Source organism: Elaeis guineensis, chromosome 7 (genome assembly GCF_000442705.2).
Source record: "Elaeis guineensis isolate ETL-2024a chromosome 7, EG11, whole genome shotgun sequence".
In the NCBI taxonomy this organism is placed as follows: Eukaryota; Viridiplantae; Streptophyta; class Magnoliopsida; order Arecales; family Arecaceae; genus Elaeis; species Elaeis guineensis.
Window position 1 is genome coordinate 99,929,808 of NC_025999.2, and position 19,137 is coordinate 99,948,944.

A 19,137-nucleotide genomic window follows, 5' to 3' on the forward strand; every position below is an offset into this window, starting at 1 on the left:
TAGCAAGATTGTCGGGAGGGTCTATGTTTCGTGAGTTTTTGGGTAGAGAGGGAGAGAGAGAATTGGGTTAGCTTTTAGCGGTAGATTTTGTTATTATTTATTAATAAAATTTTGCTTTAGTTCCTTTTTTTTCAATTTATTCTCTTTAATATTTTTTTATTCTCACAATTCTCTTCGCAATTTTTCTGACACTGAGACCGGCGTGTTTAACCTACATCAAATAGCATGCCATTCTACAAGCTTATTGTTTAGATCATGGTCCAGTGAGCTATTGTACATTTAGTTGACAGTTTTCAAGCTTACAGCTTAGGAATGGGTCCCATGGGAAACAAATAGAGAAAATAGACGGGGAACCAGTGCTAGGATTATATTTTTGCTCCCAACGAGTCCGCTTTGATGTGAAACAGGCCCAGCTAGTTGACCAGATAATTTTAACAGTACAAAATTTAGATGGAGATGAAATGGAGCTTGTGATAATCGGGTATTTGGTCACACGCAGGGGCTTAGGAGATGCACACATCTCAGTGCCTGAACGTGAAAATTTTATCCGTCCGAAACTGATATACGCTGGCAGAAACATGGGTCGAGATGCCAAGTTATTAGGTCCAGTTGATGCTCATCACTGTAATTTTATAACTATTTTTCTTCTGTAAAATTTTTCCATAGTCTGTCAAGTTTCACAGAGTTTATAATAAAAGATCTATTTTTCTTTTGTGCATACGATTTTTTTAATTCTAAACATATGAATATGATATGATTGATGTTTTGTTCCAATATTCTAATAACATACGACAGATCGAGAATATTTCTTTCCATTAATATAATTTGGGTGGTTATACCTCCCGTTCCATTTAAAAATAAATAAATAGCGTACAATAGTGAATATTTTTAAACATGTTATTTACTTTTTCTACATTGTTTTCTACTTCTGTTGGTAATATAAGTTTTTAATTTCAAAATCATTTGAAAAGAAAAAAATTAATTTTTCCAAGAAGCTCGTAAATGGTAAAAGGAAAATATCATAAGTTCTTCACTAGGCTCCTGAAAAGCTAGTAGATTTCGAATGCTTTGGTTAGGTGAGTAAAATGACCAGCCTCTTTTTGATACTTGAATAAAATTAAATGGCAGAATAATTTAGAGCTACCACTATCATTTTATCAAGGTGACTCAATACGCTTGTGTGACCAAGGAGGGAAATATTCTTGAGGGCCAGTTTGAACCATATTTCCCACTAGATTCACAGATAGGGCCGCCGATTGCAGGGATGTTTGAATAACCTACGACATCCAATCAGATTCACAGGAATATAGGCTGATCTAAGCTTATATTCATAGAATCATAGAAATTGCTTCATCATAGACCAACTTGAATTCTATAAGAAGGAAAAAAGATCTCACCAAGGACCTAGTTGAATGATTGAGCCCAAAATCACATGAAATTCATGGGTTGGACTAATACAATCAATAAAAATATTATATTATAAACTAGGATACACCTATATTTATAAATATCTAGGATTATTTTTTAAATGGGCTAATCCGAATCTCATAAGATCTTTCTTTTCTTTCTATGAGATTTGAGCCAACCCACTTAGGGCCTGTTTGAATGACTGAGTTTAAAATTTTGTGAGATTCGTAGGTTGGACTAATACAACCAGCAGAAACATCGGATTAAAAATTGGGTTAGATTTACATTTACAAGTATTTAGCACTATCTTTTGAGTGGACTAGTCTAAATTCTATAAAAAGAAAAAATGACCTATTGGGGGATTTTGGATCCAATTATTCAAACAAGATCTTAAAAGGTAGTCTTGAATACTTATAAATATAAACCATGCCTAACCTATAATCCAATACTTATAATGGTTGTACTCACTCAACTTATGAATTTCATAAAATTTGGGATCCAATCATCCAAACAGATCTCAATTCTTTTTTCTATCTGGACTACAAGAGGTTCAGTTAATATAGATTGAGCCGGACCTCATATTCTATGATAGTAGAAATCATACTTCCTGTACTGTGGATCTGATAAGATTATCCAAATAGACAATTCTTGCCCTTACTTGTTCTATTCCAATTTAGATGAATGAGATTGTGGATTCAATAGAAGAGCCCTCCTCCCTCTTTGAATTCCCCTAAACCCCCTTTATCTTAAAGGCGGCGGGTTTTGATCTCAGCTTTCTTTAACAATACTCCAACTACTAATGCTGCGAATGCCAAAGCTTTTACTAAGTTTTTTTTTTTTTTTTTTTTTTTTTTTTTTTTTTTTTTTTTTTTTTTTTAAGATATTTATGATTTGAACAACGCCTTTTTTATTAGTATTGCAAGTGCGCGATGCTAGTAAAAATCAAAAGCAAAGACCGGATATGGGAGCAAATATGAATATGATCGTTAGGCCCAGCGACGACTCTGTTCTACACCAGTGGAATAACAAAAGCACATCCTTCTCCCTGCGGAAGGATCAAGATTTAACTGTGTCAGCCAGCCTCTGGATGGCCCGGCCTATAAGGGGCGAACAAATAAAAGCATGGAGAGACATGACATCACTTTTATAAAATTCCACTCCCTCGTCATGCTCTGAGTTTGGACCCATGATGCACTACGGAACATTTTTATCCGCCCACAGACTACCAGATGCACTCGGGAACCCCGTCTCATCAAGAAGCTATCACTCTAAGCCTGCTTGACGCATTGGAATATTAGTTATTGATGCCTCAGGAGGAGCGCAACGCGCTAGGATGTCCAGACCATGCCGCTCTCGCGCCGAACTCACCGTCCTGTGAAATGGGTTTGACCTGGGACTCTTCAGTTTTGCGTGATCCAACTCCGTCGCTATCGCCTCTACCTCCGATCCAATCCAAAATATCACATTTTCGATCTAAGATTATGAATCGAGGATCATGACAACCACCGCATACTCACAGAAAATTTTTTCCATAAACATGCAAGGCATCTTATCATACTATCCTAAAACAACAGCAGAATAATTAGTCAATAATTTAAATCCATAATGATCTAAATTTTTAAATTGATATCTCAATAAATTCAACAATGATTCATAGGTCTTACATTAAATTTAATAAGACTTTCAACCTAAAATAAAAGTATGGAGATTCTACTTCTGATCACTCTTCCATTCGTATCTTGTATCATCTTAATTCCTCAACATCTGTAAAAATAGTAAAATAGGAGATAATAAGCTAGACAGCTCAGTAAGCAATGATCACTTTCAACAGATTTCATCAGGCATTAAAGTAAATAATCATTTATAGAAAATAAGCATATCGAGTTCATCAATTTGAAATCAATTTCGATTATGCAATATAGTTCATGCTAAATTTATTTCTTTTTCAAAATTTAAGTTTCTTTCGAGGTTTCAATTTTTTTATTTTTAAATTCTTTTCGTCAACCATGAGCTATGACCATATTTTTTCTGTGGCAGATCATAACACCGCGTATCTTCTTACGGTGAGCTGCGAATCATCTGGCAGCAAAATCCTTCAGAACCGTCGGTCTCTCTAACGGTTTGTCGCTAGTCTCTCTGACGATATAAATCCTCAGGACAAATCAATTGTCAACGTATATGCCCCCATTAGTGGAGTCCTTTACATAGCCAGGTTGTCAATTCATATTTATATCAAAATTCTTCATAAATCATGTTTCATATTCTAATTTCGATAATAAAACATATAATCATGTAGTATTGAAATCAACCAATATAATGCATCATTAAATCAATATATTCAATCATGCTTCATCATAACATCTCAAATAAGATATTTTCATAATAAAATATCATTCATCCAATTCATGCATCGTTTCACAAATCATATCAGAAAAATATATTATAATTTGCTGATAAATCAAGAAAAAATGAAACATTACTTATCTCGAACGTATTCCAAGAAATCCACATAATTCTATAAATTTTTTTTCAAAATTCTTCAGTTCATAAACAATATCACAATATCCGATTATCAGGGGTCAATGATACCTATACGAGATCAAATTCAATAATCAGAAAGAATATTAATATCATATTTCAACGGTTTAAATTGGATCCGATCATCCAATTTCATCTAATCAAAATTTAATTAGGACATAGACGATCCAAAGTTTGACTATCAGATCAAATCGGATTCGAAGTGATAGGACCAAAGTTTCTTCATTGGTTTCATAAAATCAAGTAGAGAAAGAAAATCAGAGGAGAGAGAATTCATGAGGTACAATTCGAATTGATCAGATGACACAATCCAATATTACGATTGGTCCAATATCTCGATTGATGAAATCAACATGATCAAATCAAGTCATGGCTAGATCGGGATCATGGATGATCAAATCTAAGGATTAATGGTCTGATCAAGGTGCTGGCATACTACCTGACAACCACGGATCAGGATGCTTTCACTAGAATCATTCAAACTCATCAAAATAAAATTTTTTTTCTTGATAAATTCTAAAAAAATAAACTTCTAGAGAGATAAATTTATGAAGATGAATCTGTACTAATTAGATGATACGGTTTCAACAAATTCGATTGATCTGATCAAGATAAATTAATCAATTCATGCTGAAATTACCACATGAATAATTCAATAAAATTATGATGATAAAATCTAAAGATATTTGATCTGGTCAAGGTGGGTGCCACTACGCTGTCCGACAATCATAGATCGAGATTCTTCATCAGATCAGAAATATTAAAAAAATTTTTCATTGATAAATCGATCAAGAAAGAGAAACAATTTTAGAGAGAGAAAATTTAGAAAAAAAAAATTAGAGAGAGAAAATTCATCTTGGACTCTTCAAACGATTTGATTTAACAAATTCGATCGATCAGATCAAATCATGCTAAAATTATCATATAGATAATTCAATAAAATCATAAAAAATAAAATCTTAAAAATATCTAATCTGATCAAAGTGGATGTCGGTGTACCATCGACGATCACAGATCAAAAATCCATCACTAGGATCATTTAAATTCAGCATCATTCTTCTCAAAATTCTAAAAAATCTTAGAAGAGATAAATAATCTAGAGAGAGAAAGTAGAGAGAGACTAGAGAGAGAAAGAGAAAGTAGAGAAAAGAAAAGAGGGAGAGAGAAAGGAGAGAGTCTATATTTTTTTTCTATTTTTTCTTCTTCTTTTTTTCTTTTTTTTTCTTTTTTTTTTTTTCTTTTTCTTTTTCTTTTTCCTTCTTCTTTTTCTTTTCCTTCCTTCTTCTTCCCGTGGCTTCCTTTGGGCCGAAACAGGGGACCTCACAATCCCCTCGATTAGTCAACTGGCCGATGGTGATCGGCACAAGACTGGCCAATGACAAAAGAGCGATGACAGGCAGCTCAGAGAGACCCAAACTGGTGGCCGACGCGACCACCGGCACTTGAAAAATCAAAGAAAAGAGGGTAAAAATAGAGGTTTCTTCCGCAACAAAATTCAACGACTTCGGCCGCCAGCGATTGTGCACACGGGCATGGAAAGGAAGGAGGAGAAGAGAGGGAGCGAAATCAGGCTTATCTCGAGCTCCGGTGACTACGTGGCGAAGAATCAAGGCTAGCACAGTGACGGACTCTTGCGAGTAATTTCCAACGATCCTCGTCGTTTGGCTCCGATTTTCTTCGTGGGAGAAAGGGAGAAGGGGTCTCCCCTTTAAATAGAGTCGGAGGAAAGCCTCTTTCCGACTCTGGTTGGGAGTCGGTGAGAGGAGGAAGAAGACTCCCTTCGAGAGTCTTCTCCTCTGTTTCTTTTTTTCTTTTTTTTTTTCGTTTGGGCTGGGGTTTGTTACGTGGACCGGGCTATGACATTCTTCCCTTCTAAAAGAAATTTCGTCCTCAAAATTTTTTTGCTTGAGTTTTTATAGTTTCTTACTTGAATCTCATCCATAAATATTTCAATATTCTAATTCTTAATATAAATTCATTCTTAAATTATTTCATAAAGAAAAAGTCAATACATCAAATATTGATCTGAAACGAAACCATTCATTTTCTTATTTATCAAGACCAATATCTCAAAATTTTCAAGATTTCAAAATTATGATCTCATTTCCTATAAAAATAGTATTTAATATCTCATGACTCAAATTAAAATCAAATCCATCTCTTGTAGATAGAAGAAAATCAATGTCTCTATTTTTGCATAAGAACTTCATTCATCATTATCATTTTTTTTTCAAAATATTAACCACTCTTAATTTCAACCTATCATACAATAGGAAAACATACTTCTATGAATTATATGATGACATCCTAATCAATCAAAATTTAAAATTATTTTCTCTTATTTATACTTTCAAAGGTTGAAAATTTATCTTTTTAATCTCATCCTCAAACTTTTGATATTTTAATTCTCGATGCAACTTTATCATTAAGTCATTCATAGGAAAAGATCAATATCACCGGTGTTGATTAAAATCAAAACCACTATTTTTAGTCATCAAAATTTTCTTACTCAAACCCTCAAACTCTTAAATATTCTAATTCTTGAAGCAAATTTTATCATTAAGTCATTCCATAAGAAAAATTAATAACTCAAAAATTGATCTAAATCAAAACTATTTTTTTTTCTTATAATCAAAATCAATGTATCTATTCTAAGTAAGTATATCAATTTTCTTTATCTAAATATTAACTACTATTAATTAATCGATTAATTATCAAATTAAATTATAAATAACTCTAATCCATCTTTTGTAGAACAAACATCAATATCAATAGATAACCTCAATATTTTTCATTCAGTCAAAGAAATAATAATGATCAAAAAATTCAAACTTCAAATTTTATTATACCTGGAGATAAATATTTGAGTATAATAATCTAAGATCAAAATCATTATTCCATAAATCATCTCAAATTCTTCCTAATAAATAGACAATTATAAAACTCAATTCTAAGATAAAAAAAAATTATCTCTGAATATTCTAAATCTAAAATCAAAAATCAAAGATCCACTCATCCTAGAATTAGGATGCTAAATATATTTTTTTTCTTTAGCATAGTAGGTGGAAGCACTACTTTTAAAAATCACATTAAGGATATCCAATTTTTTTTTAAATATTATTTTTTCAATATCAATAAATATTTTGTATCAAACCATATCATCTATCATAATTCTTTGACTCAAAGAATCAACATTCCTGACTTACTCAAAGTAATCCAGATCACCATGCTTCCGCTGCGCACTCTTTCTGCAATCAAAATTTTTTAGGTACATCAAAAAAAATTTTGATCAAATTATTTTTTTATCTTATCAATAGAAAAGATCTAAAATTTTAAATTTCAATTGAAGCCAAAGATTAACTTTCGATTCTCATTTATACTTTTACTGGTATATAATAATCTTGATTAACCCTTGAGTCCAATATCACATTCAAAATCATCATATAGGTCTACTATAATCAATATGAATCAAATTTAGTTCTCATATCAATTCAATTCGATAATTTTCAAATCAAAATCCTTATAAATCAAATCAATGAGAAAATTCTTCGATACTCTATCAAATTAAGACATAATTAGAATATATAAGAATTTTAAATCATTATTTTTTTAAAAATTTCTATCATCAAGATCCTTAATATCTATCAAGTATCTTTCATAATAATCATACAAGCCTCAAAAAAATCAATTCTCTACTTAATAGATTCAATCAAGACCTCATTAACAAAAACAAAGGAACTCCATATCAATTTCTAAATCTAAAAATTTTAAATTATAAATTCACATAGATCCCATAATCTCGAATAAATATAAATTAGATCTTTTATCTTAATCTAAAGATATCAAATTTTTATTAACAACCTCAACAATAATATCAAAAAAATTTTGATCAATTTAGATACGAAATCAGTGTTATTAAACCCGACCCGGCCGGTCGGTCGGACCGAAAACTCGTGACCTGGTCAGAAGATCGGGCCGGTTATCTAATTAAACCGTTTATGCTTAAAATTTGGTTAAAACCGCATGAACCGACCGGTTGAACCATGAACTGTCTGACCCGGTCTAACTCGTTGAGCCATAAAATTAAAAATTAAAATCTTCTGATCTTCGAGATCGACAGTTTGACTTTCCGTCGTCCCTTTGTCTGTCTTTGTTCCCGAGCTCAAACCCCAGCCTCAGCCATCTTCCCTCGACGATGAAATCAGCAGCGACAGCGAAGGAGGAGAACTGAGTCTTCTCCGTCTCCGGTGAGTAATCTGTTATCTAACTCTTTTTTTTTTTCCAAATCTCTGGAGTCCGACAGCGAATAGGACCCAGGGGTAGGAATCAGCCCCTCCATTGCTTCCTCCAAGGCTCCAATCGCGAGTCCGCGACTGCCCTCCTCTGCTCGCCTCCTCCCCTCCGGACCTCCCTCTGCCTCTTTCTTCTCCACTCGGCCGCCTTCCCCCTCCGCCTCCTCCTCTCCTCTGGGTCCGCCGTCCGCTCCTCTTCCTCCGCTCGACCCCCTCCCCCCTCTCCTCCTCCATCGGCCCTTCCCCCTCCACCATCTCCTCCTCCTCCGTACGCTCGACTCCTTCCCCCTCTGCCCCCTTCCCCCTCTGCCTCCTCCTCCCTCGGCTCCCTCCCCCCTCCGCCGCCTCCTTCTCCTCCTCCGTACGCTCGACCCCCTCCCCCTCGGCCTCCTCCTCCGCTCCGTTCCCTCCCCCCTCCACCTCCTCCTCCTCCTCCTACACTCCCCCCTCTGCCTCCTTCGCTCGGTCCCTCCCCTCTTCGCATCCTCCTCCTCCATATGGCCGTCCGCCTTCCTCCCCCTTCCGCCTCCTCCTCCTCCGTATACAGCGCGGAATGGCGAAAAAATTTTTTTTTTTAAATGCTGTGACAGTGTGAGTGTGTGACTGTCTGCGGACATGGCAAATTTTTTTTTTTTAAATACTGTGTGACTGACTGCAGTGTCACAGTAACACTAGACACCACAGTACAGTAAACACCCGTGAACATGAAGAAATTTTTTTTAATGATGCTATGTTGATTGATACAGTAAATATTAAATATTATTTTTTTAATTTCTGTAATCTGTGATCACCATGAGTTTGACTCTATAGGATCATGGGAAAAAAAAATTTGGATAGAAATGAAAGAAGATGTCGATGACTTGATCTTGTTATTTATTTATTTTATCTTCTACTTATAAATTATAGCTTAATTTAATTTTCTTTGTAGATTATCAAAATGCCTCTGTTGAGGGAAGTATGCCATCCATGGATGATTCAAGTAATACTTCATCCACTAAATAACTGGGGTTAGAGGTAAAAGTGATCCTGCATGGAATCATTGTAGAGAAGCTTCTGAACTTAGTGGTAATACCAAAAGGATGAAGTTGGCATGCTTGTATTGTGAAAAGTCATTTGCTGGTGGTGGGATCAATCGCTTCAAACAACATCTTGCAGGAGTAAAAGGAGAAGTAGAACTATGTCGCAAGGTGCCGGCGGATATTCGTCATCAAATGATATAAAATATTCAAGCTATTAGTGAGAAGAAGAAAAGAACAAAGAAAATGGGTGAAGGTTACAATCCCTTTAGTGCAAGGTATAAGAAACATGAGGAACAAGTATATTATAGGCAATTAGGTGAAGATGATGACATACAAGAAATTTCTCCCTCATCAAACAAGTCTACGGTAATACAAGAGGTAAAAATATAGAAGGTGGAAAAGAAAAATAACTAGGAACAATTAAAAACTATTTCATGTCAAGAACAACTCCTGGTGCTCAACCAACTATAAAAAGCTTGTTGCAAAACAAAGAAGCAGTTGAAAGGTGTGATCTTGTAGTGGCAAAATGGATGCTAGATGCATGTGTGCCATTTAATGCTGTCAACTCTAAGTATTATCAGTGCATGATAGATACCATAGCTAGTATGGGGCCTAGTTACAAAGCTCCAAATTTTATTCTGTTCGTGGTTATTTGTTAACCAAGAATGTTGATGAGGTAAAAAATATGTTGAAAGCTTTCGTGCAACATGGAAGAACACCGTAGCCCATGCTGCAGGTATCACAAAATATATTTATAATCATTGTTATCCTTTATATTTGATGAGAAAATTTACTGGTGGAAAGGAGATAATTCATCCGGCACCTACACATTTTGCTACCAATTTTATTGCTTTACAAAGTATATTGGGCCACAAAGATGCATTAAGAGCAATGGTGACTTCTACAGAGTGGACAACTTCAGCTTATGCTAAGGATAGTAAAGGAAAAAAACTCGCCGATGACGTGCTTAATTCTCTTTTTTGGAATTAATGTGCAACCATTGTTAAACTAACAAACCTTTAATTCGAGTTTTGAGGATTGTTGACAGTGATGATAGATCTTCAATGGGTTACTTGTATCATGCTATGCATCAAGCTAGAGATGAAATGATCAAGAGATTTAGAAGGAGAAAGATTGTAGTTGAACCTTATTTGAGAATAGTTGATTCTCGGTGGGATTTGTAATTACACCAAAATCTTCATGCAGCTGGGTTTTGGTTGAATCCCTGTTTTCAATATGACTCAGAACTTATGGATAAACATCCTCGTAGTGTTTCTGGACTCTTAGATGTCATAGAGAGATATTCATTTGGTAATCCAACCTTGCAGGAGAACTTAACTAATGAGATGAGGTTATTTAGAAATGCAGAAAATGAATTTGGACGCTCATCGGCTATAAATGATCGAAGTCGCTTGGCTCCAAGTAAGCTTGTTCCTTAGTTATGTTCTTATGCTTTCATTAGTTTCATTGATATAAAGTTTTTTCAATTACATTCTATTTTAACAAATATAATATTTTGTATCTAGATGAATGGTGGGTCACCTATAGAAGTTGTGCACCTAATTTGCAAAAGTTAGCTATTCGTGTTTTAAGCCAAACTTGTAGTGCGTCCGGGTGCGAGAGAAATTGAAGCATCTTCGAACATATTCATTCTAAAAAGAGAAATAGGTTAGAGCATCAAAAGCTTAATGATCTAGTATTTGTGCACTATAATTTGAGACTACAACAAAGGTAATTTTATTATGAATGATATCCAATTGCTTGTATTTATTTTTGTTATTTAATTTTTAAACTAACAAATATTAAATACAGATTTTATTTCAAGGGTCGCAACTATGATCCTATTGACTTTGAATTGTTTGGTGATAATGATACGTGGAATTAGTCGATGAGCCATCGGAGTTAACTAGTGAGAATTAAAAATTTTTCACCGTGAATTGACATCATGTTCTATTCAAGAAAATAATAATAATGATGAGCGAATTATTTTATTATATAGTTTATGAATAAAATATTATTACAATTTTATTACATATGATTTTTCTTTTTAACTTTTTGTTAAATTTGTGATTTTGTAGATATATTGAACTTGGAAGATTTGGATGGTGATCATGGTGAAAATGATGGAAATGATGTGAATAGGAGAGAAGATGGAGGAGATGAGAACATTGCAACTCAAGAAGATATTTTTGTAAATATTGACATAAATTTCAGTCCATTAGCTTGAATTTTTATGTTGTGTACTTATTTATCACTTTTAACTTTTTTTTATAAAAGATATTGAAGTGAAATGTCGTACATTATTATGTACTTGTTTGTTAAAACTTTTCATTTTGCTAGCAGATGTGGATGGTTATGTTTTAAACTACTAGTTATTATGCATTTATAACTTTATGCCATTAAATCTTTATATTCATCAATACTTTAGTTTAATTATTTGTATTTATAGGATTACAGTTTTGTTTCATTTGTATTTTGATACTTGTAGCATTAGAATATATATTATCAGGATTATTATTGTATTTCTGGATATAAACATGTTATTAAATTTTGAATTTTATGATTTGTGCATTGACCTGCCGGTTCAACCGTTGACCCGACGGTTGGACCGCCGACCCACTAACCCGGTGCCTTATCCGGGTCAAGGCCCAGGCCGGATTTAATAACTTTGTACGAAATCTTTAAATTAAAATTTTATACACATCATGTAGTCTCTAGAGACATAAAGATCTATTATTTAGATCTAAGGATGATGATTAAAGATTTCAGTACGATGAATATCCTATAACCTCATAATCGATTTCATCAATAAGAAATAGGTTTCTTTGCAATATTCTCAAATATGTATTCATCCCAATATGCCACTTTATATATGATCCACATATCAAGTTTAATTTTGATAAATATTTTAATCAAGCATTATAAAAGATTTCTTAGTCTATTCTGAAATAATATTTTATTATCAAATCTTTATTTGCCAATACTAGTCAACTTCTCAACTAGAAGAATATCATAGTATTATTCTTACATCGAATTAGAACTTACAATTCTCTTGAATAATCGATGATCAAATTAATAACCATAATGCACAATAAAACTTAATGTCAATCTTTTTGTAATTACTTTCGATCAAAATCTAACTTATCATTTTATGATCCATAGATCATCCATCGTATTTCAAACTCTATATGTCATAATCTCTTGTGATCTTTTCATAATTTTAATGTTTAAATAAAAATTATAAAGATTTTTCTCACTACAATCATCAAAGATCTACATCATAATGTCCCTAGTGTCTATCCACTGACACTCATTTTATACACATCTTAGTTCATCCACTAATGCTCTAATACCGCTTTAATTGTCATGCCTCCAATCCGAGATTATAATCGAGGGTCATGGCAACCACCGCATACTCATAGAAAATTTTTTCATAAGTATGCAAGGATCTTATCATACTATCCTAAAACAACAGCGGAATAATTAGTCAATAATTTAAATCCATAACAATCTAAATTTCTAAATTGATATCTCAATAAATTCAATAATGATTCATAGGCCTTACATCAAATTCAATAAGACTTTCAACCTAACATAAAAGTATGGAGATTCTGCTTCTGATCACTCTTCCATTCATATCTTGTATCATCTTAATTTCTCAACATCTGTAAAAATAGTAAAATAGGAGGTAATGAGCTAGACAGCCCAGTAAGCAATGATCACTTTCAACAGATTTCATCAAGCATTAAAGTAAATAATCATTTATAGAAAATAAGCATATCGAGTTCATCAATTTGAAATCAATTTCGATTATGCAATATAGTTCATGCCAAATTTATTTTTTTTTCAAAATTCGAGTTTCTTTCGAGATTTCAACTTCTTTCATTTTTAAATTATTTTCATCAACCATGAACTATAACCACATTTTCTCTGTGGTAGGATCATAACACCGCGTATCTTCTTACGGTAAGCTGCGAATCATCTGGCAGCAAAATCTTTCGAAACTGCTGATCTCTCTGACGGTTTGTCGCTGGTCTCTCTAGTGACATAAATCCTCAAGACAAATCAATTGCCAACATATATGCCTCCATTGACAGAGTCCTTTACATAGTCAGGTTGTCAATTCATATCTATATCAAAATTCTTCATAAATCATATTTATATTCTAATTTTGATAATAAAATATATAATCATATAGTATCGAAATCAATCAATATAATGCATCATGAAATCAATATGTTCAATCATGCTTCATCATAACATTTCAAATACGATATTTTATAACAAAATATCATTCATCCAATTCATGCATCGTTTCACAAATCATATCAAAAAAATATATTATAATTTATCGATAAATCTAAAAAAAATGAAACATTTCTTATCTCGAACGCATTCCAATAAATCCACATAATTCTATAAATTTTTTTTCAAAATTCTTCAGTTCATAAATCATATCACAATATCCGATTATCAGGTGTCAATGATACCTATACGAGATCAAATTCAATAATCAGAAAGAATACGAATATCATATTTCAACGGTTTAGATTGGGTCCGATCATCTAATTTCATCTAATCAAAATCTAATTAGGGCATAGACGATCCAAAGTTTGACTATCAGATCAAATCGGATTCGAAGTGATAGGATCGAGATTTTTTCATTGATTTCATAAAATCAAGTAGAGAGAGAAAATCAAAGGAGAGAGAATTCATGAGGTACAATTCGAATTGATCAAGTGACACAATCCAACAATACGATTGGTCCAATATCTCGATTGGTGAAATCAATATGATCAAATTAAGTCATAGCTAGATCGGGATCATGGATGATCAAATCTAAGGATTAATGGTCTGATCAAGGTACTGACACACTACCTGACAACCACGTCAGGATGCTTTCACTAGAATCATTCAAACTCATCAAAATAAAATTTTTTTCTTGATAAATTTTAAAAAAATAAACTTCTAGAGAGATAAATTCATAAAGATGAATCTGTACTAATTAGACGATACGGTTTCAACAAATTCGATTGATCTGATCAAGATAAACTAATCAATTCATGCTAAAATTACCACATGGATAATTCAATAGAATTATGGATGATAAAATCTAAAGATATTTGATCTGATCAAGATGGATGTCAGTACACTGTCCGACAATCATAGATCATGATTCTTCATCAGATCAAAAATATTAAAAAAAAATTATTGATAAATCGATAAAGAGAGAGAAATAGTTTTAGAGAGAGAAAATTCTTGAGAAAAAAAATTTTAGAGAAAGAAAATTCATCTTAGACTCCTCAGATGATATGATTCAACAAATCCGATCGATCAGATCAAATCATACTAAAATTATCAGATAGATAATTCAATAAAATCATAATAAATAGAATCTTAAAAATACTAATCTGATCAAAGTGGGTACCGATGTACCGTCCGGCGATCACAGATCAAAAATCCATCACTAGGATCATTTAAATTCAGCATCATTCTTCTCAAAATTCTAGAAAATCTTAGAAGAGAGAAATAATCTAGAGAGAGAAAATAAAGAGAGATTAGAAAGAGAAAAAGAAAGTAGAGAGAAAAAAAGAGGGAGAGAGAGAAAGGAGAGAGTCTATATTTTTTTTTCTATTTTTTTTTCTTCTTCTTCTTCTTTTTCTTTTTCTTTTTCTTTTCTTTTTCTTTTCCTTCCTTCTTCCCCCAGCTTCCTTTGGGCCGAAACAGGGGACCTCACAATCCCCTCGATTAGTCGGCCGACCGACAGCCGATTGACACAAGACTGGCTAACGACAAAAGGGCGACGTCGGGCGACTCGGAGGGACCTAAACGATGTCCGACGGTGACCACCGATGTCCGAAAAATTGAAGAAAAGAGGATAAAAACAGAGGTTTCTTCCGCAATAAAATCTGGCGACTCCGGTCGCCGGCGATCGTGCACACGGGCACGAAAAAGAAGGAGGAGAAGAGAGGGAGCGAAATCGGGCTTACCTCGAGCTCCGGTGACCGCTGTGGCGAGGAATCGAGGCGAGTACGATGACGGGCTCTTGCGAGTAATTTCTGACGATTCTCGTCGTTTGGCTCTGATTTTTTTCGTGGGAGAAAAAGAGAAGGGGTCTCCCCTTTAAACAGAGTCGGAGGGAAGCCTCTTTCCGACTCCGGTTGGAAGTCGGTGAGAGGAGAGAGTTTTCTTCTCTGTTTCTTCTTTTCTTTTTTTTTTTTAATTTGGGCTGAGGTTTGTTATATGGGCCGGGCTATGACACGAAACATGTGCCAAATCGCCTGCATGCCCACCTATAAGCCTCAATTGGACCATCAGAAACTTGCAATATAAGAAGCTCCATATCAAGAGTCTCGTTCATTCGTTCGATAAAATCCATCGTAGCCCCGAAAGGTTGGATACTCTTGGCAAGCCTCTCCAACTACATAAAAATTCCATCAAATTTCTTTTCTTCTTGGACCATTTCGAACTTCTAGCACGCCATCCTTGCTTATCTGTCATACCAGTCTTCTCCTGGTTTTATTTTCTTCTTAAGGAGATTACTGTTCCCTATGCCCTTTCAGCTTTATAAAAAGATTTGGATTTTTTTTTTTTTTTTGAATTGCCACAGAATTGCTTCCGCTTGGCAGAATTACACCCCAGAAAGTATATCGAACAAACATTTTATTTAATCGACAAGAAAAACTACACATATTTACACATTTACTTGGAGGAGACCAAAGGAGAAGAAAAAAAAAAAAAAAAGGAAGAAGAAGAAGAGAGAGAACATGGATAACTGCACATTCTTATTCTTATTCACAGTAAAACTAAAGAAAGGAGGAGGTGGAAGCCGGAGAGGGGAAAATAAAAATTAAAAAAAAAAAAAGAAGAGAAAGAAAAAAAAAAGAAAAAGATAAAAAAGACCAGGTAGGAAAACTAAAATTAAAACCCGTTTCCCACCGGAAACGAGCTAGGATATGCCCCTCCTCCATCGCCCCTTCCCGCTCCTCCGACATCAGAACCGGGACCACCATAAACCCCCGCCGAATCAACCGTGTTGATGAACGGTTCCACGCCGAACAACCCTACCCGCTCCCCGTCACAGTCCACCGGAAACGGCTGAAACCCCCCGTCCATCCCCACCTCCGCCCGTTTCCCCTCCAGCCGAAGCCTGGCCCTCTTCTCCCCACCCTCTCTCGCCCCCATCAAACGGTGGAACACGTCCGGGTCCCCCGCCACCTTCATCAGGAACGCCAGCATCTGCCGCGGCCGCCGCTCCGTCTCCTGCACCCGTCGCCACATCCGCTGCACCTTCTCCTCGATCTTCTTCTGCTCCTCCTTCAGCCTCACCACCTCCATCGCCACCCTCTCCTCCTCCACCACCACCTCCTCCTCCTCCTCCTCCTCCTCCTTCCTTCCCCCTCCTCCTCCTCCTCCTCCTCCTCCTCCTCCGCTTCCGCCTCCCCCCTTCGAGTTTCCACTGCTTCGCCGGACGATCCGCCGGAGGAGATGAGTCTGTCCCCTTAGGAACGACGAGTGGGCGAACTCCCACCGATCCGGATCGACCTTCCGAAACCCCTGTGATTAGCAAGATCAAAAATTAATGCAATACGGATGTGAAAGATGTCGACAGAAATCAGAGGAATCAAGTAATTGGAGGGATGCGATCGTAGTTACGTAGGTGTTGAGCTGGCGCACGAAGCTGGAGAAGTTGTTGTGCTTGAAGTGAGCGGGGAGAAGGGTCTGGGAGAAGACGAATGGATCGCCCACCACGAAGCTGTTGTTGTCCTTCCCCCACGAGATCATTGGGTCCGTCGCCGGGTCGTTCACCATCCGGTACGTCTTCAACACGAAGGGGGCGGCCACCAGGGCGCTTCCGTTACCGCTGCCGTCTTCCATTTCCAAATAAGGAAAATAGCGGCAATGGGAATCGATGCCCACTTCACGGTCGCAATGCCATTTATGGTAAAGTTCGGGGAGGTGGGGATGCCGGATGGATTGCTCCTTTTCTTGTACCCAGCCACCCGAGGGGGACAAAAGCAGGAGGACAGGTGCCAAGGCTGGGTGACGCGTGGCGCCTCTCTGGACCGTTCGCAAACGCAAAACAAAATCAAAAGTAACATTTCTTTTGACTTCTCGGTTAAATTTTATTACCTCTCTTGTCGTGTTACACTGCTGTTCAGGACCCACATACTTTCTTTATATATATATATATATTAAAAAATTGTTCGGTAGACTTAACCCCAGTTGATCCTCCAGTCTTATATAGCCACTGCATCGGGCGACCTGGAATCTCTATTGAGGTAAACAGTAAATTTTTTATATATATCCTTTAGGTTCGGTGGCAAGTTCCAGGGTTCACGGTGCGCGTCAGAGGTGAGGTGGTGGGGCCTTATTGGTCCACGTACGTTGTGGGCCAAACTATGAAGTAACCCCCCACCGTTCTCACCTGACCTCTGAGGCCCAGGTTGGCTCTAGCCTTCCACTCCAAACGGAGTACACCGCGCGCAACTGTTCGGCTATCTACAGTTGGACTTTAAAGCTCGGGCTGATTAATGGAGTGTTAGATAGTTCGAGGTGGAAGCGTTTTGTTCCGCGTGGCAGCGGAGCTAAACCGGGGGTGGGGGGGTCCGGTCACCCAGTTCTTGTGTCATGGACGTCGCCGTCGATGGTCGATTCAGCGATTTGGTTGTTTCGGGTCCGGAACCGGCACCAGTCGGTCAAAAGGATGTCTGGATACGGTCGGGCTCGAGGGGCACGTGGGGCCACGAGGTTTGCGGTTCCTGGTGGACCACGTGGATGACCGCCATTTCGAACGAGTGAAACGTGGATGGGCGGTTCAGGGTGAAACGACCTTGGCCGTTCGTTCGTGTGTGGTGAGATGATCGTGATGCATTGGATCACATATATTGCAAGAGCTGCTGTCCCATATCGACTACAGACGCTGCTGCATCATATGACCGTTCATGATACATAGATGGCTACAATTATCGAGCCGGATCATCAAATTGGGGCCGAACCTAAGAGGTTCCTGGCTCTTTAGCATATGGGCCACAAAATCACATCATACTATATTGTGAAATTACGGTCTCTATTTTGATGTTACGGTCTATTAGCTATTTTGTGCAACCGTGTGAGGGGTTTGATTTGGTAGGGACCATAGGATCTAATGGATGTGACAGGAAAAGGTCAGAGATTTCTTGCTCTTTTTGTTCCACTTTCCAAGAACTGTTGACTTGTAGATCCTTCTTTGTGAGAAGAATTGTTAACTTGTAGATCTTTTTACTTTTTGTATCACTAGGCTAGTCTAGTTTTATGTATTCTAAAAGCCAATGCTAATCTCCTGTAAAAATGCAATGGGATAGTACGATTTGCGTGCCACTTGGAGACGCGATGGGAATGTTTCCTGGGTTCGATTTTTTTAGGACCTCCTCAGTCAAATTGGAGAGGAGTACCAACTTGTTGATTATTCTCACTTGATGAAAGGAGATTATTTATGGGTAAACTAGAAGTGTTAAGTAAATAGATGGTGACCCAACATTAATTGATATGAAACCAAAAAAAAAAAAGTCTAGAAATTAAATGGAAAGGATGACAAGTATGATAGATGTGCGGGAGAATTTTGCAAGGTAGAATAGTCTTGACAGTGATGAGGGTGGAATTTGAATTTCATGAGTTGTTGAACTGATTTATAATGTCAAGATAAGCAGGGGGACATTTAGCAAATTCTATCAATATGATATATAAATTTCATAAATCTTTAATCTATGTTTCACGAGCCCTAAAACTTCCATAAAATAACTTGGTATTGTCAAATTCAGTTATTACACAAGGATAAGTCAGGATAGTTTTAATCTGGTTAATTTCTAGATTTTGGACTCTCCTTCCATTTTTTGCAGTTC

At 36.2% G+C, this 19,137-nt stretch overlaps 1 protein-coding gene across 1 annotated transcript; it reads right to left on the reverse strand.

The window, feature by feature from the left end:
* Window positions 1-15,902: 15,902 nt before the first annotated feature.
* Window positions 15,903-17,233, reverse strand: LOC105048084 (heat stress transcription factor C-2b-like). Its single transcript, XM_073260469.1, has 2 exons — window positions 16,913-17,233; window positions 15,903-16,813 (listed from the first exon to the last, which is right to left on the reverse strand). Exons 1-2 carry the CDS (start codon window positions 17,132-17,134, stop codon window positions 16,178-16,180), a joined length of 858 nt encoding a protein of 285 aa, XP_073116570.1. The 5' UTR covers window positions 17,135-17,233; the 3' UTR covers window positions 15,903-16,177.
* Between the last annotated feature and the right edge of the window lie 1,904 nt (window positions 17,234-19,137).

What these genes read in the sequence shown, in the direction of transcription:
- LOC105048084 (XM_073260469.1), bottom strand. Translation starts at nt 17,134, where the DNA reads ATGGAAGACGGCAGCGGTAACGGAAGCGCCCTGGTGGCCGCCCCCTTC. An exon ending in TGCGCCAGCTCAACACCTAC is followed by an intron (nt 16,814 to 16,912) that starts GTAACTACGATC and finishes TGCTAATCACAG; the next exon opens with GGGTTTCGGAAGGTCGATCC.